The 25,856-nt window shown below is 33.3% G+C and overlaps 1 protein-coding gene across 1 annotated transcript; it reads right to left on the reverse strand.

The window, feature by feature from the left end:
• Positions 1–1,861: 1,861 nt before the first annotated feature.
• Positions 1,862–18,106, reverse strand: LOC134253301 (adipolin-like). Its single transcript, XM_062735818.1, has 9 exons — positions 17,936–18,106; positions 17,504–17,700; positions 7,484–7,609; positions 7,072–7,183; positions 6,884–6,924; positions 6,577–6,741; positions 6,280–6,479; positions 2,428–2,506; positions 1,862–2,247 (listed from the first exon to the last, which is right to left on the reverse strand). Exons 2-9 carry the CDS (start codon positions 17,639–17,641, stop codon positions 2,149–2,151), a joined length of 960 nt encoding a protein of 319 aa, XP_062591802.1. The 5' UTR covers positions 17,642–17,700; positions 17,936–18,106; the 3' UTR covers positions 1,862–2,148.
• Between the last annotated feature and the right edge of the window lie 7,750 nt (positions 18,107–25,856).

Here is a 25,856-nt window from a genome sequence, read left to right on the forward strand (position 1 = left end):
TATTTTTGTTTTGGGGGTCTGTCTTTCACATTTCTTGCTGCAATTCCTCTAACGAAGTAAGCAATTTACAAGTATCTTTTGGAATATGATAAGATGTCTAGTAAATATGCAATAAGAGTGTTCACCTTCATTATTTGGACCAAATAGGAGTTGAAAAATTAGGTTTCGTTTGTTTTTTTAATTTCCTTTTCACTTCTTTAAGCCTAATTGGGATGGAACGTTTTTGGAGATATCTGGCTCCGAGAAATACATTATACATCGCAGTAGCGAAATCATCTTTGGATGGTAATTGGTGTTGTCTTGTAGATGTGCAATACGTAATTTTCATTTTACAATATATATATATATATATATATATATATATATATATATATATATATATATATATATATATATATATATATATATATATATATATATATATTGTCATACTTAGCTCATTTTTAAGTATACTTTTAAAATATGCACACCGTTATCCAATTCATTACATTAGATATCGTCATCAAATTAAGAAATCAAAAGTTTTTTCAACTTGTAAAACTGGTATTTTCCCTTTGCACAATGGGAAATTTTCTTGTTATATGAAAATAATTCATCAGATAGTCGAGGGAATCTTTATGTCTGATAAGTCTTTTAAAATAAAAAGGGAAAACCTAAAATATTAAGTCCCTTTTAGTGATTCTTGTGTTTTCTCAACCCCGAAGCCTGCAATCGAAACCCAGGAGATGCGAATTTCAATATTTTATAGATGACTCAGTGTTTATTATCACCAAATAAACGGATATCAAGATAAAAAGGAAAATATAACTAAGAAATCATTCTTTAAAAAAAATTTGCCATCTAAAGAAAGTCTGCGCAAAGTTATACATTAATCAACTTAATATTATATATTTTACCCCATTTCCTACGAAAAATTAGGGCAGTGATACAATGTATGGAATAAATACGGAAATGAACAGAGACTTTTTGATACATTGAGACTTATTTTTAGGAAATTAATTGATTCCAGTATAGGCTTATAGTACGCAACAATGATCCATCCTAACAGAATGCCTCTTATTTTGAATTTATTTACTGGAAGGAAAAGATTTCCAATGAACTACTGAACATGAACTATTTTTTATAGAGAAATCCTTTTTTATGTATCCCAGGCAATCATTCATTTAAGCCGTAGTTCCTTTTTAACACTCCCTTCCTAACCTATTTTCCTGTGCAAAACTATTTCAGCCTTTTATTCAACTTCCGAGGAAATTCACATCTGGTCTCCAGATATTTAAACGGCTCATTTCATAGCTATTGATCTATTCTAGTAATTTTGACAAATGTCCTCACCCAAATAATAAAACAAATCAAAGAAAGCTCTCATTGACATGCAGAATTTAATTGTAAACATGAACTAACAGCTCTTTATATAGAAAATCAATCGTTCACTTTTTAACCAAAGAAATTTTTTTTCTTAAACATGTTGTGTCACATTCAAACGGAATGCCGATAGAAATGTATTCCTTCTATATTTTTAATTAAAGAAAAATGAAAAGCTACGATTGCATGGCTAATTTTTTTCCCAAAATGAACATAAAACAAGGCATTGAAAAATTCCTACTAAAGTTTTGTTAAATTCTTCAAATTTGAATATAAATCAGCTCTATTTTTCAATTTTTTAAAGTAATTTTTTGAAAGTGAATACTTTCATTAGTTGAAAGCATTTTATTTTCTCTATTTGTCATTTTTTTTCTATTTATTTCCTATTATAAAAGACATTTTTGGAGTAAGTTGACTACATTTATTACCCAGTATATTGTTCGATATATTTGTATCAAATTGTATGTAGATCCAAAATTTGAAGACTCACACGATGCTTTATTTATAAACAACTTTATTTTTTAGGAAACAAAACTAGTAACAAATTATAATTACAATAAAAATATCATCATGAGCAAGTACATACATTAAAACAAAAACAATAAATTATACGATAAGAAAAAAAACAAGTAAATCTCAAATTTTAATAGTTTTTGTAGTTGAGTAGGTGTCACAGGACGCTACTTAGAGCTGGGGATGCTAATGACGTGAAGGGTAGCGTCCACAATGACGAACGCACGCACACCTTTGAAGATCAACACGTTGTAAAATTTGAGTAAGACTTTCTCATGTTCCCATCATTATCCCAGTAAAATCCGAGTTCTTCAACACTACAGCACTCATTTTTGACGCATTATCAACGTACACGGAGACATACTGTGATTGCTGAAAAGAGAGTTTTATATATATGAAAGATATTCTTCCAAAGCTAATTAATATATAAACTATTGAAGAATATCTGTATACTTTTAAATATTTCAATATTGTGTACATGAACCTCAATAACAGTAACTATATTCTTTTCTGATTTCTAATTTTATATGTATTTCAGTTGTAATTAATTACCTCTAATTGCACAAATCCTGAAAAGCTGACCGTGAAAATTTTACTATTACTCTCCATTCCAATCACATGACTAAGGGACCTGTAATAGATACATAAAGCAGTTATTTGTGGAAAACAATAATTACTATTTAGAAATATTGAAATTCAATCAGAACCTCGGTGTACACATAATTTTAAATAGACGGATAGAAAAGGGACAAATTGCTTGTATTAAATTTATGTATGTACATAAGTAAACGAAAGTAATAAGGATTAAGAGTACTTCATCAATTGTTTTGTTTACAGCCCATGAAAAGCTGAAATGATTTATATGAAAGTCAGCGTATCTTATTCAGATTTTTGATATAGTATATTAAATTCGTAATTATTTTCTAATGTTTTTCGATCTACATGTATATGTATACTTCGTTCGGATGCATAAGGACGAAAAGGTTATTTAAACGTTCTCCAAGCCATTGCTTGACACAAGAATTGTTATGAAATTCTCTCTCTCTCTCTTTCTCTCTCTCTGATTTTGTCTAAAAATATTTCCTTTGTAAACAAACGTATCAATTATTCAGTTCTTAAAATAGTTACTCTTGTCAGTAAGTGAAAAAATATTTATAGTGCATTCAAAATGTTTCCCTTGCAAACAGTTTTATATATGCCATATTTATTGAAAATATTATGTCTGTTTTCTTCATGACATTGTGAGTTCCTGACCAAGTTCCCATTGGCCAGCATGCTTATAATTTTTTAGCACTGGCTGCACTTCCTTTCACATGAATTGTAATTATTTTGTTAAATGATTGGAAAACTAGTCGGGGGCAAACTGTTTACCATCGATAATTATAGGTTTTGTTACCAGCCGAGAGTGTATACACGGTACACAAAAGGAGTAGGGGGATAATATTTACTTTCCTTTTTAATTTTAAAGTCTTGATCATCAGGTCAGTGGCTGTACAAACTAAATGAAAGGAACAATTACTCTCTTGTTTGTCTTCCTTTTGTATCCGAGTTCCCAACCCCTTCTCTCTCACTGTTTTTGAGGGTAAGGTGTGTGTTTAGTTGTACCCGTGTTAATATTCACTTGTACTCATATAACTTAAATGACAGAGTGCCGATTTCCTACAGCTTTTGTCATGAAAATTAATATGTAAGTCATGATTCTGTTTATGCTCTTAAATTTGACGAATATCATATTTTGATTAAAACATGATGATGTGCCAGACTGTGAAGTATAAGTCTCACTCCTACACAGAAGTGGTGGAAAAGTGTTCATATCAGGTTATTGCACGCTAAAAGCTAAATTATAAGCGTCATCTCAAATCCAGTTATTTCGGGTATCGCGTAAATACTGAAGTGTGATAAAGTCGATTCAGCGTGTGTGTATATATCAAATAACGATCATTCTGAGTGACAAAATTCAATGTAGATTTATTTAGCCTATACTGGCCTAACAAACGGAGAAACAAACAAAAAGTCATCACATTTACCAGCTGCCATCTTTGTCCAAGATGGCAAACAGAATGTACGACATATCTGCTGTTGTTCAAGACTACACATACAAATATTTTTGATTTTAATATAAAGCTTTGTTGTTAGATTACCATTTACATAGTTCTCTAGCAAAATATCCAAATATGAAATAGATGTATCAGACTCTGTGGTATCTTTTATTTCAAGTTAACCGTATTATATCGTATTAACATAAGAATAGATATAACCATTGTAAATTGAAAATACGTCGTCGATGTAAATAAATGTCGAGGTTAAGGTCACGGCAAATGTTTTCTACTTTTCATATATAAGAACGAATTCTGCTTCTTATGATTACAAAAGTATGTATGTTAATAACGGGGCGCAATTAGTACCCATGGTAATTCCAACTGATCGGTGGAAGACCTGGTCTCCAATAAACACATAGATATCATCAATCAAAAACTCAAGAATCTTTTAAGATCAACTTCAAAGTACTTGTTTGTACATTCAATCACGATGCTTTTTAACAAAATAATTAAGCAAGGACCAACTATAACAAGGTAAGTAAATTTACGAATCCCATTTTTATTAAAAAAGCAGCTGTCAATGATGTCAAATAGCCTGGACTTTAATTTAGAGTAGGGTTTAGTTGTATATAAAGTTGAAACGTCGTAAGCTTTTAAGCTGTTGATTTTGGTGAAATCTTGTGATTTCAAATTGCCCAAAAGTTCCTCGGAATTTTTAAGTATCCACATCTGATTTACACCTCTTCTTGAATATAATGTTGCACAGTACTCTTGAAGTTTCTCCTTCACTACTGTTAATACCTTAGTGAGGAGTAAAAAGAGACTTGGTAGAGCATTTACTGGAACCCGTCAGTATCTTATTTTGTGAAGTTTCAGAAAACAATTGATTGTGTCAGGTAGATTAAGATACTAAAGGGTTTTTTTCAATCAAAGGCGTAATTGCAGACCAAGGGTATTTTTTAACATGTAAACTTTCTTAACTTCTTTAAATAGATATGCTTCATCTAAATCTCTGTTTCAAACTTGTATTGTATGAAATATCAACATAAGATACTATATATTATATAAAGGAGGACAATTTTATAAATGATTCAGTGCAGTCTTAACGTTTTATGACGTTTTATGACAGTGTCTACTTTATATTAATTAGTACAAAGGTGTTTAAAAAAATACCTTGAATTATCAAACTTAAACATTTCAAAATAATTTTTGATTCTTTCTTAGCATTTGCAATTGCAGTCAATACATTGTTTTACAGATGCTAAATAATGTTCGCTTTAAAAACTACTTACTACAAAAAAAATTCTTTTTTAAAATAGCTGTTAATTTTTAAGGTTAAAACAATTTTTTTTAAACCAGAAAAAATGTTTTATTTTGTGGTAGGATTTTTCAGTAGTGTACTTTAAAGTGAAAAAAAACTTGTATAGATATATTATGGGAGTGACCAAAAACAAAAGAACTTCAACAATTTACAATTGCCTACAAATTTAGGATATTGATCTTTGAATTATTTTTATCGTCAACTTTCCCTTTTTATGTAGCAATATATCCTTATGTCCTGCATACTCAGTTTATGTTTTCCAGTTGATGTAATACACAATTTAAGAACATGCTCGAATAATTTCGCAAACGAGTCAAGCTATTGACAAACAAGTTGATAAAACAAGAATATCAACGGTCTCGTTTAAGAATTCGACAAGTCTATCATCGACGCATTGACTTTGTCAATAATTCCAAATAATTATTGAGTCGAATGCCGACTGACGTTTTTGATGCGATTTTATTTACATTCCCACTCTGAATTTTCCGTAAACCCATCTTGACAAGGAGCACTTGGCGGGTGTGACGGGTCTGTGGGGATGCTTACTCCACCACGGCCTCTGATACTACGTCAGAGGTTTTTGGAGCTCCTTGTTTCCTCTGATCCTGATCTATATTTTATTAATGGACTTCTGAAGTTGAAAAATGTTCGTTATCTTCACATTTTGACCAAAATAAAAATAACAAATCGATTGGTGTATCATTTCTTTTAGATCTGTTGTATGTTTTCTTAATTTTGTTTTCAATGTCGCCAAATAAATAAAATCAAATTTAAAAAAAGAAAGAAAAGAAAAATCTGCTAAATTTCTAATCTAAACCACCAAATCAAGAAGTATCGATTTTTAACGACACGAATTATATCTTAAGAAGTTATATAAAACTATATTTGTTTAGAAATTTCGTTTCTTCGTTCCATTACTGTAAGAAGGGTTTATTATGGCGTTTTGTTCAGCAAACAATGCCATGGATTGAATTCAATTTGACAACAAATAGAATTCGTTTCGATTTGATATTACACAGATTGATGAATGTTTTGAATACTTACACATATTTATTACATAATGAATTGATGCAAATTTGAGTCTTTATGGCGTCTTTCCTCTTAAGTTTGGATCTCCGGCCATTCCGCTTCACGCGCATATGTAAATTTACGGAAAACTGGTATATCCCTGCTTTGGGGGCCGTAAAACGACCATTTCTGATGTTAAAAGCATTTCCCCTCTGAAAAGATCCGGCGGCAAAAGGCTGAAAAACAAAACAATAACATTAAACGTTATAAACAACAGGAAATCATGGAAGGAAAAGATTTGTTGTACCTATTCGATGACAGAGATTCGCTTACTTGATGAAAAGAATCAAGTTCCATGAAGGTTTTGCTATCTAGGATGACATTCTTTTTAAGACGAAGATGAAATCCAGATGTAATTCTAGGCAAAGCCATGACGTCATTTGTAAACAAAGTATCTTCTGCACTGCTATTGTTTATGGTCGAAGAGCACGTCCCACACTAACAAACACAAAGTAAACAGTTTGTCTTAATTTAAATTGTTTAATTAAAGAGCACAATAATTATAACATCGATGTTGATATCAGGTTTTAATGCTTAAATCTAAAGATAGGAAAAGTTTCTGCAGGATATGTGATCTTACTTTCTCTGAAATAATGACCTCTGCTTTTCTTTCTGCAGCCTCTGAAACAAATCTTTAAAGATTATTCACTAAACAATGACTTAAAGACAAGGAGAATTTAAAATTTTGATTTTCAAAAGAGAGATATTCAAATTTAACATTATATCTTTCCTACAAAAGCACTACATTTATATATCGGCCAATCAAACCTTTAACGATATCCAGAAATTCCGTCATCAGTTCCTGTATTGTGACCTTTGCCCCTTTTGGTCCCGGGGGTCCGGGTGGACCCTGTGGCCCGGCAGGTCCCGTGGGGCATCCCTGAAACACATGATCCAGATAACTGATAAATCTGTATTGGTTAAATCAATTCAAGTTTTCTGTGTTTGTAATAGCTTCATATAAAATACAATGTACAACAGTATACAATCACTTGCTTTCAAATAGGATGCAGACCAAAAAAGATAATATAACATATCTTTTTTTCTAATATAGAGTATATTTCATCTAAACCTCGTTTGGGAATGAACACTCTTGGAGCTGTTGCTTTTTTTTCTTTTGAAATACAATATATTCAATGATTAAGAAAGAAGAAGTCAAATGCAGGACGAAAATTCCTACCAGTCTTTGCAGGCGTTTATTTTTCCGTTTCTTGGTTGGCTGCTTTGCGGGTCGTGACCCTCTACGTATGAACTGTAACCAGCTATCTTTACTGTCGACAGGCCGCCTGCGTCCACTCCGGGGTTCCTGAAATGACGTCACAGATTAACCACAAATCGAATCAAATAGCCGGTATACTTTGTATACGGGTACTTTATTGATTACTTACTAGTAATTATGAAATCGGCTGATTTAAAAATTGGTTTAATTTTATACAGAGGGTGTCTTTTTTAACTTTTAAAAAGAGGGAAAAACTGGTTTAATTAAATATTCTGGGCGCTTCAAACGGATAAAAATATTGCACTGAAGTTATACATGACACAGTCTATTCATCAAAATGAAGATGATCTGGTTTGTGAAATTATAATAGTTGTATTATAGCTCACTCGACTCTCGTATTGTCAATACACATGTTTAACAAACTATAAGATAAGACTCCAACAATACAATGTAAAGAAGGTTTTGGAGTAAGCAGATACCAATTCATAGAGGGAACAGCCTGAATTTTGATGGCAGGTTTTGTATATAGAATTCAACATGTAGATCTAATATTCACTATATTATTATACAGTACTTGACACACTCTTTCAAAGATTAAGATGCTTCGATATCAGATATTCTCTTTTTGTTTATTGATCCTAAGTTACGGTTAACCAAATATTTTATACACTTTGCAATATGATACATTTAAGATACGACTGGTGGTGCCCCGATGTGGTCCCTGGTCATAAGCCAATTTGTTTTCAGAATTTTCATTTTCACACTAGGGGCCGATTGGGAGTCGCCAAAAAACTTTTTTGTAAACGAAAACTTGACTAGAACTCTTTTTTTATTTTACGCAGTAGCTAAATTATCTTTTGGAATATGATTGGTGAAGTTTTGTAGATGTGCAAAAAAGTTACATAATTTTAATATGGGAGATCAATAGGGAGCAGAATTTTAAAACGTCTTTGGTTTTTTCTCCCACTTTCTATAGAGCGTTCGGGTTTAGTATTGTTTCCTGATCGGCGCGACTGTCACTTTCTATTCTTTCTCAAATTTCTTATATTCTTAGGAGTCGACAATGCACCTTTAGGAGTATGTTAGGTGGTGCCCTATGGATAAGCATTAAAATTTGAAAACTTTCTTTTCATCCTAGAGGCAAATTTTGAGTCGAAAACGACTTTCCTGCAAACTGATCCGAGCTCTCTTATTCTTAGGAGGCAACCGTTTCAAGAATGTCTTTGACCTTTCTAACAGTAACCAAGTCAACTAATAAACATTGTGTCCAGTGAATATGCAATAAGGTTTCAGAGTGTTTTCTTCCATCCATTAGGTTAATAACTTGGGGCTAAAAACTTTCTATTTAAAACCTTTCTTTAAAAAAAATGCATTAATGTTTTTGTTTCAAAGTGTTAATGTATTTTGTTTTATATGAAATACTAACATAATAAACCAATGGTAATCATCTCAGCTGAGATGACCCCAATAACAATTGATATTTTTTCACTTATTAGCAAAATATGATAATTTTATAATCAAACATTTCCATGATAGAATTTCTTGCTTATGAAAGCTTCAAATTGTTTGTTTTTCTTAACATAATTTTTTTGGGCTTGCAATACTAGTAACTATTTTTAAACAGAGTTTATGCTTCATTCTTTCATGACATATAAGTGTAGATAACGAATAGTATTCAAGCCCAACAGTCCATAAAACAGTAGAAATTTAGAAGCAGAGCAAACACGGACGTCTTAAACATCAGAGATCGAACCAGGTGCCATGGAGGAGTGAGCATGCCCTCCCAACCGGTCACACCTGCTGTGTTCTCCTTGTCATGATCGGAAAATAATGGAATAATCCGTTGACAATTCGGGGGAAATCATGGTCTAACAATTAGTTTGAAAAACGTCAGTCAGTATTTGACTTAAAGGTCGTTGTATAGACCATAGAACTTACAAAATGATAACTTAAAATAGACTTTTGATATTATTGTTTCATCACTTGTTTGTCAATAAATCAACTCATTTTAGAAATTGTTCATGGGTAAAGCATGCTCTTTGTATCGAATCAACTGAGAAATATATACCCCGTATGCAGGTGATGAATGTATATTGCTACACAAGTAAGGGAAGTTGACGATTGAAAAGTTGGAGTCATACCTTTTATCACCAAGCCTGGTTGTTTCACCACAATTAACGTTAAGATTAAGTAAAATATCCAAATGTGAAACAGATTTGTCAGACTCTGTGGTATCTTTTATTTCACGCTCATCGAGATATATCGTATCAATATAAGAATGGAAATAACCATTGTTGATTGACAATACGTCGTCGATATACTTGTATCTAAATGTCGAGCTGAAGGCAACAGCAAGTGTTTTCTTCTTTTCACGTATAAGATTTGAACACATTCTGCTTCATGAATACAAAATTAGGGCTGCTATAATAATTAGGTGCAATTGGTACCCATAGGAATGCCAATAGATTGTTGGAAGACCTGATCTCCAAAACCACATAGATATTCTCAATCAGAAACTCGAGCATCTTCAACTTCAGAGTACTTGTGTGTACAATCAGAATGATTTTTAACAAAATGATTCTGCAAATGATCAATGTCAAGGTATGCAAATAAACGAGTTCCATTTTATTGAAAAAAACAGCTGTTTATGATATTAAAAAAAGTCTGGATTTCAGTTTATCATGTGGGATGCTCACTCCTCCATGGCATTTGATCCCACCTCTGATGTTTCGGAGGTCCGTGTTTGATCTGCTCCTACTTTGCATTGTTTTATGGACTTCTAATCTTGAATACCGTTCGTTTTCTCCATATCCTTAATTGTATATAAAGTTAAAAAGTTACAAGTTTATTTGTTGTTGAATTTGGTAAAATTTTGTGATTTCAAATTTTCCAAAAGTTTCTTGGAATTTTTAAGTACCCGGTATCCATATCTGATTTAAACCACTTCTCAAATATATTGTTGCTTCTGAAGTATCTCCTTCACTACTGTTAATACATGTATTTTAAATAGTGAGAAGTAAAAAAGAAGCTTGGTAGAACATTTACTGGAACCGCTATGTTTCCTTGTTTGTAAGGGTTTTTATGAAGTTTCGGAATTCAGTATAGATATGGTAATACAAATTCAATTTGGCTGCTGGGAATATTAAAAATATTCAAAACTGACATGATTTTGAAGAATTTTCTCCTTAGAAAGGGAACTATGAGTATAATTTGAATTGTCGTTTGTAGAATCAGATCCCAGTTCCTCTAAATTAAAATTTGAATAATAAGTCTTACAAACTAAGAAAATGTTGTTAACTGCTTTGTCAGCAGGGACTAGTGCATACTGATTGTGTAATCTACCTAATTTTTTTTTTTGAATTACTGAACACAGAAGGATAGCTGTAGTTTTCATTTTGCCTCTCAATCGCTTAATGTGAGCTTTAAATATAGATCTGAGACACTCTGACAATGTTCACTTTGATGAATAAACTATATTTATGTCAATTCTAGAATCTCCTCCAGTAACTTAGGTACGATAAAGGGAGAGAAATATACTAGTACACTCTGGTATTAATGATTTTGACAGAATCAAGACTGTAGGTGTTTTTCCTTTACAATTACCTATAGATAAAACATTGCCAAGTCTGCAGTTCGTTCCTTTTTATTTGACAAAAATATTTAATTTAATAAATTTAACCTTGTGGTTCATGTATCTTCAAGCAGGAATTAATGTATAAATAAGCCGAATATTTCCAATGTCATAAATTAAATACAATTGAAACAATTGCAGAAAGACTATAAATAGCCTCGGAATCGTTTTGAATCTGAGGTGTGGTTGCAAATCTCGAAAGAGGGATGTATAATTACCATGTCATACAAAATTGTATAATCCAGTGATGTAGATTTTGTAGACATTAATTTTTCTGCTGTCAGATCATATTCCACAGGATATACGGTCATTAACACGGATATACAAAAGTCTGCGAAATTTACTCACGTTCCCTTTCCGTTATCAAAATTAAACGCTGACACGCTTTATTCGCTTAACACTGAATAGATAAATATGAAGAACTTAATCATTAATCCTATTGACTTCTTCAGTTTTCTACTTGTATACAATTACCGAAATATAGATAGAAAATCTTCCATATCTTTTTTATTGTCGATAGAAGTGCTTCCGGTAAGAGAAAATGAGAGGTTCTTTGCGATGCAAGATTTCTGCCACATATTTATAGTGCCTTGAATTGTAATCAACATTAGCATTTATTTAATAATCAAGTACACAATTCAAACATATATAGATATAAAAGGATTCTATCCCTGACCATAAAATCACTAGTCTTGACCAAAGTTACAAATTTAAGATCTACTGTAAAGTGGAATGCTGACTGAACTTTTAGGTTTACGGTATTTAAACACTGAATTGTGTACAGATTTTTCTATATGCCAGATCATGACAAAGGGTACGAAATGGGATGTTTATTCCTCTATGGCACCTGATCTCACCTCTGATGTGTTTAAGGTTGTTTCAATGGATTATGGAGCTTGAACTACATAATTACACAAGGACTTTGCCACTTTTCAATAATAGCATTAAGGCCTATTCTCATAATTTTTTATCAGAGTCTTTGCATTTTAAAAGCCTTTTGATTGAATCTTTTATTATTATTATCTTTTTTCCGATAATACATGAATTTTCATACTTAACCATAAGTTTTTTTCATAATAGATACCATCAATCAAAAAAGTAAAAGGTTTCAAACTGAGGCAAAGGTTTAACAGTAAGAATTATCTAACTATTTATATTCATCAAAATAATGTTTAAACAAAATTAATATAGGATTTTTGCCCATGAAAATTTGGATCCAATCGTTTTTCTTCATCTAAAAGTGGACAATTAAAAAAATATTATATTAAGCTATATTCATCTGGGATCGTGCACAAGATGGACGAATCCACAAAAGACAAAATACAATTTATATCTATGGCACGCCAAATTCACAAAAATGAGATAATCTTAGTTTCATAATCGATAAACTAGGTTTATCGGTTGTAAACTACAGTTTACAAACCGTAAACTATAGTTAACAACGTTAATCTATATTTCACATCTGTAAACCATAGTTAACGCGATAATCTATGTTTCACAACCGTAAACTATAGTTAACACCGAAAACAATCATTTGCGATTGCAAAACATAGATTATCTGATAAATACAGTTTCACGATTTGTAAACTATGGTTTTCAACTCTTCACTATAGTTAACGATCTGATAAATATAGTTTCACAATTTGTGAAACTATGATTAACAACTCTTAACTATAGTTTACGATTGTAAACTATAGTTTACAACCGTGAATCTATGTTTATCAACAAAATCTATTGTTAACGCTTTATTACAGACAGATAAACTTAAATTAACATTCGTAAACTATAGTTAACAACCGTTAAATATAGTTTTACAGATGAAAACTATACTTAACGAATCGTTAACTATAGTTTACGGTTTGTAAACTATAGTTTACAGTCGATAAACCTAGTTTATCAATTGTGAAACTATGATTATCCCATTTTTGTGAATTTGGCGTGCCATATATATCTTTGGCTAGTATGAAGTGCTTTTGAGCTGTACTTGATTCCAGGTCATGAAAAAGATACATGTACCAGGGTTAAATTTCGATAAATTTAGATTTTATCTCAAAAAGGGTATATGTACACCCTTTGTGAGTGGCATTAGTTAATATGTGACCCATGGATAATCCTTGAAGTGAAAAACATGTTTATTGGAAAGTTACATAAAGTACTTTAACAGCTTTCTCCAGCAGCTAGGTTTATAAAATACCGAACTGACTGAAATTTAAAACAATATATGTGGAATATATCATATATCCCTCACGTCATTTGATCAAGAGAGGCGATGGTCCATTACGATTAAAAATCTTTCTATCAACAAGAGTGATTTTTTTTACACCGGAGTACGGGTTAGGGTGGAGATTTAGGGCGTCACGTTGCAAAGGTGCCATGACTAGGTATTTTCATAGTCTGTCTAGCGGTGATCAAATGATATGGGGGACATTCAATCCGAGGCGGGACCCGGGTATTGTTCTTTTGAGACAAGCAGACGACCCAAACAGTGTATTAAACGTTCACAGACTTTGTTCAATTTGAATACTTGTATTCAAGTTATACGACCTACATGGATATTGTATTATCGTATCAATCTGCTCCCGAACTCAATATGACTTGTATTTACAGGTTATTGATAGCGCATTAGCTTAATTACATTCATATGTATATATTTAAACTGTCAAATAAAACTTTCGCCATTCGCTTTAGCTCCAAACAATGAGAAAATGATTGGTCTTTTATTTCTTTACATTTTGTTTACAATGTCGCCAACTCTAAAAGAAGAAACAGTTGCAAATAAAATCTGTTGATCGTTTACGGCTTGATCAAAGATACACAAAAGTAGGTGTAAAATATCGCTGAATACAACACGAAACTGAATGGATTTCCTGTTTGAAAATACTCAAGTGAAAACCTGCCAACTATCTCCAGTTTAAAAATTGGACTGGTTCATTGTTATACTCTACAGCAAACAAGTACAGAACTAGGTAGAAAGCTCAGGCCATGAACAAAATAGCACTCTGATTAAAGAGATTTTTTTTAATTACGAAAAATTTATCCATGACTATTAAAATGTAACTCTTCATTCTTGACCAGAAAGATTTCGAGATCCTCCTCTCCGTCTTCTCTCAAGAAAAAGTAATATCTAAAAATTCCCCAGCCTGGGCATTCATATAAATTTAATCAATGATTATCCACTATATCAACTTCATACTAAGTTGTCTAAAGTAAAATCTTTACGATGCTACCCGAAGATTGATAAAATATTCATTAAAAACATGTATATTCCAAAATATTGATACTTGAGGATTGCCGAAAGAACAAAAAAAAAGTACACATAAATTGTATATCAAAAAAATATTTAAAACCTTGGTAAAATATGTAAAAAGTGGAATACCAACAGATGACGTCTTCGCAAACGAAGGGTTTTCGGTCCGCTTCGCTCTCTTTGTACATTAGTACCTGATCAATTTATAAGATCATGACAAGGAGCACACGGCGGGTGTGACCGGTCGGCAGGGGATACTCACAACTCCATGGCACCTGATCCCACCTCTGGTGTTTACTGGGGTCCCTATTTTGCCGTCTTCCCGATTCGTTTTGTTTATTACCGGTAGATTTATGACAATCAGTGTTCGTTATCCCTACATTACAAGATAATATGAGCTTCCTTCAATGGATATCTATATACATTTTTTGCAATGACTAAACGAAAGATTCTTGAATGTTGGCATTTATGGACAATGAATTGATTGGAAGTCCCTATTGCTTCTCTTGGGATAATTGTATTCCTTTCATTTTGTGACGATAAGATTATACGAATATTTTAGGTTTTAATCAAATCTTTTAAATATATCTTTTCGGGCAATTTAATTAGCACATTTCATTGTTTTTGCATCATTTTTTCTCTGCTTCATCCTACATGTATCTGAGAATTAAGGGATTTCAGAGAGATTTAATTAAACGTAACTGAACGATTTAAATGAAGAGGGAGGCGACACTCTTCTCACGGTTGTTATTTTTGTGCATTGAGAGGAAATCTTACAAGATCGATGTGTCTGTTTATTATCAATCGGTATCTCGTACAAGAGCCTGAGCTCATTGAACCGTGATGAGCTCCCAATCTATCACGGCTACATGTTCTGACAAATCTAGGAATATGTCAAGAAAAAGATAATATGACTTCCGTGCATGTATTTACAGTCTAACATGATTCGGCAGAAAATTCAAACATTAAACGTGTGTTAAGGATAACGTTTACTCCGATGCCAAAGACTTCAAAAATAGAAAAGAAATGCCACCTATATTGTGCATTGTTAAACTACAGTAATCCTGTTATATTTCACTTTCAAATAAATAAGTCGATGACCTTTTTCATGATAGTGGTCTCTGATTTCTCTAAAAACACCACAGTCTCAATTTTATAAAATACAATGAACCTATATTTTCTTTATCAATAAAATATAACAAGTAGAATAATCTGTATATATTATAGATAATGAAATATAATGAAAATGGAATATATAATTCTTTAATATGATTTTAAACAAATATACATGTAGTTTATCAAGAAACATTAATAAAGTCAAAATTTCCAGTCATTTTTCTTAATTTTACAGATTTTAATCTAAAAGTTCCGAGTGATAGGTATGGCACGCCAAAATCACAAAAATGAGATAAACCTAGTTTCACATTTGATAAACTAGGTTTATCGACTGTAAACTATAGTTTACAAACCGTAAACTATAGTTAACAATTCGTTAAGTATAGTTAACGATTCGTTAAGTATAGTTTTCATCTGTAAAACTATATTTAACGGTTGTTAACTATAGTTTACGAATAATAATCTAAGTTTATCTGTCTGTAATAAGAGTTAACAATAGATTTTGTTGATAAACATAGATTCACGTTTGTAAACTATAGTTTACAATCGTAAACTATAGTTAAGAGCTAGGTGTTAATCATAGTTTCACAAATCGTGAATCTATATTTATCAGATCGTTAACTATAGTTAACGGTTTGTAAGCTATAGTTTACAAATCGTGAAACTGTATTTATCAGATAATCTATGTTTTGCAATCGCAAATGATTGTTTTCAGTGTTGAGTATAGTTTACGATTGTGAAACATAGATTATCGCGTTAACTATGGTTTACAGATGTAAAATATAGATTAACGTTGTTAACTATAGTTTACAGTCCGTAAACTATAGTTTACAACCGATAAACCTAGTTTATCGACTGTGAAACTATGTTTATCTCATTTTTGTGAATTTGGCGTGCCATAGATAGGAATGGTAAACTAGTTATATAGCCTCAGTTTCCTATGTTGGTGTAAGACTATATGATCAAATTCCTGTATACGAACTGTGATGATATGTTCAAGATACCGGAAGCGCATCACTTCTCACCAATCGAACATAGGTAACTCTCTTTCCCAGCAGTCTAAAAATGCCATTTACTTAATTGGCGGAACTACATTACATACACTGCTAAAAATTAATTTCTATGACTTGCTAAAATTAAATTGAATGTTAATATAAAAAAAAATAATAATTGAATTTGGTCATATATATTACTGTGGTTAATGGGTTGTACATTTTTGATGTTATCTAAAAGTTAAAAATCGGAGATGCTACAGAGATAAGCGAGTTATTACCATAGTAGCTTTGACGCTTTTCCCCCGTAAACTTGGTAGATGTGTTAAATTTTAAAAAGTCACCCCGACCCTTTCATTCAGGTCTCACAAAACTGAATTCAATCACTCATTCAATATTTGCTTTTTTTTCAATTTGGAATTAAACAACAAATGTTTTATGCTCAAAAAGTCGCCAGGTCGGCGAAACTTTACATTTCTCATGTCGAAGTGCAAAGCATTTCTTAACAATCAGATTTCTTAAATGCAAGAAACGAAGACGAAAATGGCAGACAAATCGTCTGTTTTCCCATTAATAGCCTATAACACGCCTTTAAAAGAGGATGAAATTTACATACCCCTTTTGTAAAACACCGGGTATTCAATTTGATGATGTAAATTGGTACTTTCCTTGGCGATGTTTCCTATTATGACACAATCTCATTATTATGCACTCATCTTAAATTTCTTTTTGTCTGATGAAGTAAGGAGGGGTGTGCCGAATTTGTCCGGCCCCACTGGTACAACCTGTGTTCGAATTGCACGGATAACTTTTTCTTACCATCACGATACGCGGATATGTTTTAATCTTTAAAGATTTTATTTCAGTCCAAAGTATTCTAGCCCTTCGCTATCTTTCCTCCGTGTTCGAATTACGAATTTTAACTTTTTAAGTTCATTCTAATTGCATTGGTTTTAAAGACTTAATTTTTAATTAACAAAAAAATGATGACTTACCTCTTCATTCGTCTCCACGCTGGAGTAGGGGTCGGGATCAGCCAGTAAGTCCTTAAAAGCAACTGTGTTCTCAACAGTAAGGAATTGGAGAAGTATTGCACTTAGCACCATAATATGAGAGAATCGAAAGTCTTCCATTTCTAATAATTTCACAAATAATTAAATGTCCCTGCGTCCCCTCAGGAATTCGTGATGTTCTGATCCAAAGGAAGCACAAAAATTACTTAACCTTCACGAACAATTGCAGGTATTCAAAATTTATAGCTCCTAGAAATACATGTAGCACGGCTTATCAAATGGAAAAGAATTTATGAAGTGTTTACGCACACTTAACGTGAAAAAATTGAAACGAAATTCAATTAATGCTTTTTATTATCCAATGCAGGAAAGATTGAATTCTTGATATTTTTTATATAATAAAACATTACTAACGTTAACAATTCGGAGGCTCTTGTCGCTTTGACGCTCCGGGATTCGGTCCGCGTTTAATTTGAAAGAAGAAAGCTTCTCGCTTTGGTAGAGCCAATCAGCTCGACAATGGAATACAAGTGCTTTACGATGACTGGCGAGGTATTTACTGTACAGCCTAACGGATACTTGTCGGCGTACGTATCCTTTTAAATAAACAAACCGGACCGTATAAAATCAAATAAACTCGCAAAAACATCAATAGGGGGATTATTACAACAGCTAAGCGGTTATAACTGTGATGCAAGGCATTTATTAATGGATCAAAGAAAACACTTTCACGTTCCTTTTATCTTAATACTTAAGTATAAACTTTATATTGAAATTTTTTGCCATGGAAAGTATTTTAACAAATTTTAAACCATTCAAAATTTCTGACAGATAATTTCTTGAAATATTTTTGCTCTGAAATATAATTTTAATCATACGAATATTTTGATTGACGATTAATTCCATCGCTATTTGAGCTCATCAATTTCACAAATCTGTAAATTCGAGAAAAGAAAATCAGATGTGACTACCTAAAAATTCCAAGAAACTTTTGGGAAAAAATTACCAAAAAGGTTTACCAAAATCAATAAACATCAAAACTTACGACTTTTCAACTCTCCTGTCAAACATTCTACGTTAAATTAAAGTCTAGGCTTTTTAACATCATCGACAGCTGCTGGGGCTAATTTTACCTACCTTGTCATTGGTCATTTGCAAATTTAAATTAATGAAACACATGGATATAACGAAAAGATCAAAGGTCCATAACACAATACAAAATAGGAGCAGAGTTAACACGGAACATCAGAGGCGGGATCTGGTGCCATGGAATAATGAGCATCCCCTGCCGACCGGTCACACCCGTAGTGTGCTCCTTGTCGTGATCGGGAAATAACGGAAAAATCCGTCGTCAATTCAGTGTATAAATAATGGACTAACAATTATAGTATGAAAAACGTCAGTTAGCATCTCACTCAATGATAAATTGTATTTAAATCGCTAACAAGGTCATCGTACCGACCATAGAAATAAAGAAATGATGATTTTAAACGAGACTGTTAATATTCTTGTTCCATCAACTTGTTTGTCAATAATTTATCTCGTTTTAGAAATTTATCATACGTAGAGAATGCTCTTGCGTATCGAATCAACTGAAATATATAAACTCCATATGAAGGTGATGAAGGTATATTGCTGCATAAGTAAGGGAAGTTGACGATAGAAAAGTTATAGAGTCATCACGTTTATCATAGAGCTTGGTTGTTAGATTACCATTTTAAAAAACGTCTATTTCAGGTAAAATATCCAAATATGAAACAGACATGTCAGACTCTGTGGTATCTTTTATCTCAAGCTCACCGGGATACTAGTATATCGTATCTACATAAGAATGGAAATTATCTTTGTTAATTGAAAATACGTCGTCGATATACCGAAATGTCGAGTTGAAGGCCACAGCAAGTGTTTTCTTCTTTCCACGCATAAGATTTTGCACAAATTCTGCTTCATATGAATACAAAAATAGCTAATAACGGGGCGCAATTGGTACGCATGGAAATTCCAACAGATTGTTGGAATACCTGGTCTCCAAAAACATCATAGATATTGTCAATCAGAAATAATATATGAATTGATAATAATGTATGAATTTATAAAGCGCTAAATATTAATGTTAACTCTAAAGCGCTGTACAATAAAACGCAAGTAAACATAATTTAAAAGCTATGAAAACTTATATAAAATATTAACCCATACTCATATATGTGTTCGAAATTACCGGATATAACATTAAAAAATACTAAAAATTACACACAAAATACAATTACGCCATTAATAAAACTCAATAAAGGAACATCATTTGTGATTTATGATTTGCTGCTAAAAATTGAGCACCTGATAATTAAAAAGCTATTCTATAAAAATGTGTCTTTAATTGTCTTTTGAAAATATCCAGGGACTGGGCCTGCTTTATGTCATTAGGAAGGTCGTTCCACAAAAATGCTGCTGCCCAACCAAGTCGACGTTCGCCATATGTCTTCGTCCTGATCTTAGGAACAACTAACCGTGATGTTGACTCAGATCGCAGTGATCTGGTAGGCTTGTATTCCATTATAAGATCTTTGATATAAGATGGAGCTAACCCGTGTAAGGATTGGTAGACATATGTCAAGATTTTATATTGTGGACGAAAAGAAACGGGTAGCCAATGAAGATCAGCTAGGATAGGTGTAATATGCTTCCGTTTCGATGATCTTGTAAGTAAACCAGCTGCCGTGTTCTGGACTTTTTGAATCCGTTTATTATGGCCTTTGAAACTCCCATATAGAAGGCAGTTTCCGTAATCCAATCTGGCAGTGATAACGGCGTTCGCCGTGGTCTTGCAGGCTTCTTTTGTAAGAAAGCGCCATATACTTCCGTAATTGTTTAATTGGAAATAGGATGACTTGACGACCGAGGATACCTGTTTTTCCATAGTAAGGTGTTGATCGAAAAATGCACCTAGATTTTTTACACATGGCACGTTTTCAATGATATTATCACCAAATTTTAGTTGTAATGTTGGCAGGTACTTCTGGTGTTGCTTTGTGGTGAAGATTATTAGCTCGGTCTTTTCTTGGTTTAGTTTGAGTAGGTTTGATGTCATCCATGAACCAATTTCACTAAGACACGCTTTAAGTCGAGAGAAATAATTGTCCCAATTTTCCAGTGGTCTTATGATCATGTAGATTTGTGTATCATCTGCATAGCAGTGATATATCATTCCATGTCGATGGCATATGATTCCAATGGGTTTGGAGAAGAGGCAATACAATTTCGGTCCGAGTACAGATCCTTGGGGGACACCGAAAGGCAGCTGTCTAAACTCTGATCGGACGGATCCAATTGTGACACATTGTTTTCTGCTCTTGAGGTAAGACTTGATCCACTCAAGAGCTCCATCACGGAAACCATAAGACACAGTTAGGCGTTGGAACAGTATCTTATGGTCAATAACATCAAAAGCAGCGGATAAATCCAGAAGGACAAGGACTGCTGAAGATTGTTGGTCCAGGGCTGTCACAATATCGTTGTGGACCTTGATGAGGGCCGTTTCCGTGGAGTGCCTGGGACGATATGCCGAATGAAGTGGATCGCGAAGAGAATTCGCATCCAAGTGGGCATCCATCCTACGAGCCACAACTTTCTCCAATATTTTTGAGGTAAAACTCAAGTTTGATACGGGCCGATAGTTTTTCAACACTTCCTTATCTAGTCCAGGTTTCTTAAGAAATGGACGAACTATGGCCTCCTTCCAAGCAGACGGAAAAATTCCCTGATCGAGAGATGCATTAACCATTTCTGTGAAAAGCGGTATTACCGGATCCAGGCACTTTTTCAGTAGCTTTGTTGGAATTGGATCCAGTTCGCATGATTTACTGGGTGCCTTCATTATTAGTGATCGTACTTCATCTTCAGTGGTACGTTCAAAAGCAGCTAATAGAGGCCCATTATAGTGTATGTCTGTGTCTAAATACTAGTAGCTGTCTTCTTTTTCTGTTTTTTGTTTAAGTGTCTCTCTGATGGATGTTACTTTGTCTATAAAAAACGTTGAAAATTTATTTGTAAGATCTTCATCTGATGATGATGTTGGTAGGGGACTCTCCTGATTCTTACCCATCAATAAATTCGTCACCCTAAAGAAGTTTTTCAGATCATATCTACATTCCTGAATTTTAGCAGAATAGAATTCTTCTTTTGCCTTGTGTAGTAATTGGCCTGTTTGCTTACTTTCCGTTTTAAAAAGCTGGTGGTGTATTTCCAGTTTAGATCTACGCCAAAGTCTCTCCGTTCTCCGCTTCTGTTGTTTCGCTGTCCTGAGCTCGTCTGTGTACCACTCTGTGTTAGCTCTTATAAGAATTGACTTGCTAACAAGAGGCGCATGTGTGTCTAGAATATGCGAGAGGCATTCGTTGTACCTTTGTACTAAATGGTCAACAGACGTGTTCTCATTTCGTGCGGATTCATCTTGTAGTTGATTTTTGATATCTCTACTCATATCATGTATGTTGATATTCTTGAGCCTTCTAAATGTAATCTCTTTACGTTGATGTTGTGGCTCAAACTCAAGCATCTTTTTCAGGTCAACTTCAGAATAACTGTGTGTGCAGTCAGAATGTGTTTTAACAAAATAATTTTGCAAATGACCAACGACCAGGTAAGTACAAGTTCCATTTTTATTGAAAAAAAGAGCTATCAATGATATCAAAAAGCCTGGACTTTAATTTATCGTGGGGAATGGTTGTGTATAAAGTTGAAAAGTCAAGTTTTTAAGCAGTTTATTAAATGGTAAAATCTTGTGATTTCAAAATGTCCAAAAGTTCCTTGGAATTTTTAAGTATCCACGTCTGATTTTCACCACTTCTTGAATATATTGTTGCACAGTACTCTTGAAGTTTCTCCTTCATTACTGTTAATATCTTAGTGAGGAGTGAAGAAAGAGGCGTGGTTGAACATTTACTCGAACCCGCTATGTATCTTTGTAAGGAATCTATTTGATAAAAACAATCTGATTGTACACACAAGTCCTCTAAAGTTGATATTTAAAAAGGTGCTTGAATTTCTGATTGACAATATCTATGTGGTTTTTGGAGACCAGGTCTTCCAATAATCTGTCAGAATTCCCATGAGTACCAATTGTGTCCCGTTATAAGCAGACCTTTTTGCATTCATATGAATTTTTTCAAAATCTTGAACACGAGAAGAAGAAAACACTTGCTTTTGCTTTCAACTCGATACATGTATATATCGACGACGCATTATTAATTAAAAATAGTTGCTTCCATTCATAAGATATATCCCAGTGAGCTTGAAGTGATGGACACCACAGTGTCTGACACATCTGTTTCATATTTGAAAAGTATTGTTCACGAAAAAAAAAACGTTAATAGTAACCTGACAATAAAGCTTTATGATAAAAAGGCATAACTTCCAACTTTTCAATCGTCAACTTCCCTTACTTCTGTAGCAATATATCCTTATCACATGTATATAGGGTTTATGTCTCTCGATCGGTCAGTTGATTCGAATGCAAGAGCATCCTCTACGTACTCTACGTGCGAACAATTTTAAAACGAAGCAGTCACTTACAATTAAGTTAATGCAACAAGAAAATGAAAGTTTTGAAATAATCATTTCGTTAATCATTTAAATTCTGTGGTCGATACAATGACCTTATCAGCAGATACAACCTACCATTAAGACAAATGCTGATCAACTTTTTTCTTACTAATTGTTAGGCCATTACTCCCTCGTTGGATTTTTTCCTCGTTTGTTTCGATCATGACAAGGAGCACAAGATGGCTATGGCCGGTGCACCGGTCAGCTGATCGGCTCCTGATTTGTATTGTTTCAATGTACTTTTGAGCTTAAATACTGTTCGTTATCTCCATAAATTATTTTACGTTACAAGCACTTCATGATTTCATGACTTGAGTGAGTTATTATTTAGTTTAAACAATTTTTATTGACAAAATTGACAAATTTACCAACACATATAATGAAAACAATAGAAGATGGAAACAAGCCATTTATCCCTCTTTTTGCATTTCCGAAAGCAAAAGTAAGAGTAAATGAACGTAGATGAATTACAATTGGTTAGATAGCTATCTCTTCCTTTTTTAGCTCACCTGAGCCGAAGGCTCAAGAGAGCTTTTCTGATCACATTTTGTCCGTCGTCCGTCCGTCCGTCTGTCCGTCCGTAAATTTTTCACATTTTCGACTTCTTCTCAAGAACCACTGGGCCAATTTTGACCAAACTTGGTACAAAGCATCCTTGGGTAAAGGGAAATTTAAATTGTTAAAATAAAGGGCCAAGTTTCCTCACAAGGGGAGATAATCAAGAAAAGACAAAAATAGGGTGGGGTCATTAAAAAATCTTCTTCTCAAGAACCACTGGGCCAGAAAAGCTGAAACTTATGTGGAAGCATCCTGGGGTAGTGTAGATTCTAAATTATAAAAATCATGACCCCAGGGGGAAGGGCGGGGCCACAATGGAGAATCAAAGTTTTACATAGAAATATATAGGAAAAATCTTTGAAAATCTTCTTCTCAAGAGCCACTGGGCCAGAAAAGCTGAAACTTATGTGGAAGCATCCTAGGGTAGTGTAGATTCTAAATTGTTCAAATCATGACCCCAGGGGTTGGGCGGGGCCACAATGGGGAATCAAATTTTTACATAGAAATATATAGGAAAAATCTTTGAAAATCTTCTTCTCAAGAACCACTGGGCCAGAAAAGCTGAAACTTATGTGCACATGGAAAGATCCTGGGGTAGTGTAGATTTCAAAATGTCTAAATTATGATTAGTGGGGTAGGGTGGGGATGCATTATGTATTACAAGGGGGAAATCTGGTAAAGAACAGAATGGTTAAAGCTTCTCAGGTGAGCGATGTGGCCCATGGGCCTCTTGTTTTAGTCTAACATAGGTTCACAGTTTGCCATCGCTTATAGCTGTTTATTGTTTTACGTCATGTTTCCAGTAATACATAATGACTTCTATCATAGACCTCTGATAAGAAAGGTAACTCTATAACGGGGACGACTGACTATTATTCCTATAGAAAATTGTCAAGTTAAAAGACGATTTCTGTCAATTTTTCCTTCGTAGGGTATCCTGAAATTGCGTACATGAAATATATATAAAGATGACGAACAGTATTCAAGCTCAAAAGTCCATTAAACAATACAAATCAATCCCGGACCTCTAATATTAAAACATCAGAGATGGGATCAGGATCAGATATCATGGAGGAGAAAGCAACTCCTGCTGACCGGTCACACCCGCCGTGTGCTCCTTGTCATGATCGGGAAATAACAAAAAGTCAGTGTGAAAATAAAAGCTCAACATATTAATAATTAGACAGTATGAAAAACGTCATTTAGCATTTGGCTTATGCCTAATAATAGATTGTATTTGCTGACAAGGTCATTGTATCGATCGCTCATAGAACTTACTTACGAAATGACGACTTTAAACAAGACTGCTGAAATCCTTGTTTCATTAACTTGTTTTCAAATAACTGATAAAGGTATTGCTGCATGAGTAAGAGAAGTTATTATTTAAATCATCAGAAAATTATCTAAATCATCACATATATTATAAAGCCCGGTATTTAGAGAACCATTAACATATTCTTTTAGAAAAATATCCAAATATGAAACAAATGTGTCAGACTCGGTTGTATCTTTTAATTCAAGCTCACCAGGATATAAGAATCGACATAAGATCTAGAATGGGCAAAAAAAAGTTGTTAATTGACAAAACTTCGTCGATATATTTAATTTATGTCGAGTTGAAGGCAACAGGACTTGTTTTCTTCTTTCCAGGTATGAGTCTACTTCATATGAATATATTTTAAAAACCGGTCTTCTTATAACGGGGCGCAATAGGTACCTGTAGGAACTCCAACTTGTTGCTGGAAGAACTGGTCTCCAAAAACCACATAGATATTGTCAATCAGAAAGTCATGAATCTTGAGTATTTGTTTGAACAAATACAAGGATTTTTAAAAGAAATAACTTTTGCAAATGACCAATGACAAGGTTAATTGTTTATGAGTTCCATTTTTTTAAAGCTGAGCTCTGTCAGTGATCATGATGATGTGAAAAAGCCTGGACTTTAATTTATCTTGCGGAAGGGTTGTATATAAAGTTGAAGAGTCGTAAATTTTTATATTGCCGATTTTTGTGAAGTTTTGAGATTTCAAATTTTCCAAAAGTTCTTTGGGATTTTTAAGTATTCACATATGAATTATACCACTTCTTGAATATATTGTTGCACGTACAGTATTCCTGAAGAGGCTCGGTAGAACATTTACTAATAAATTCTATCTAAAATTATGAGCATTAGATTTGT

The sequence above is a fragment of the Saccostrea cucullata genome, unplaced genomic scaffold, assembly GCF_032062105.1.
Source record: "Saccostrea cucullata isolate Sc308-1 unplaced genomic scaffold, CSIRO_AGI_Scuc_v1 ctg176, whole genome shotgun sequence".
In the NCBI taxonomy this organism is placed as follows: Eukaryota; Metazoa; Mollusca; class Bivalvia; order Ostreida; family Ostreidae; genus Saccostrea; species Saccostrea cuccullata.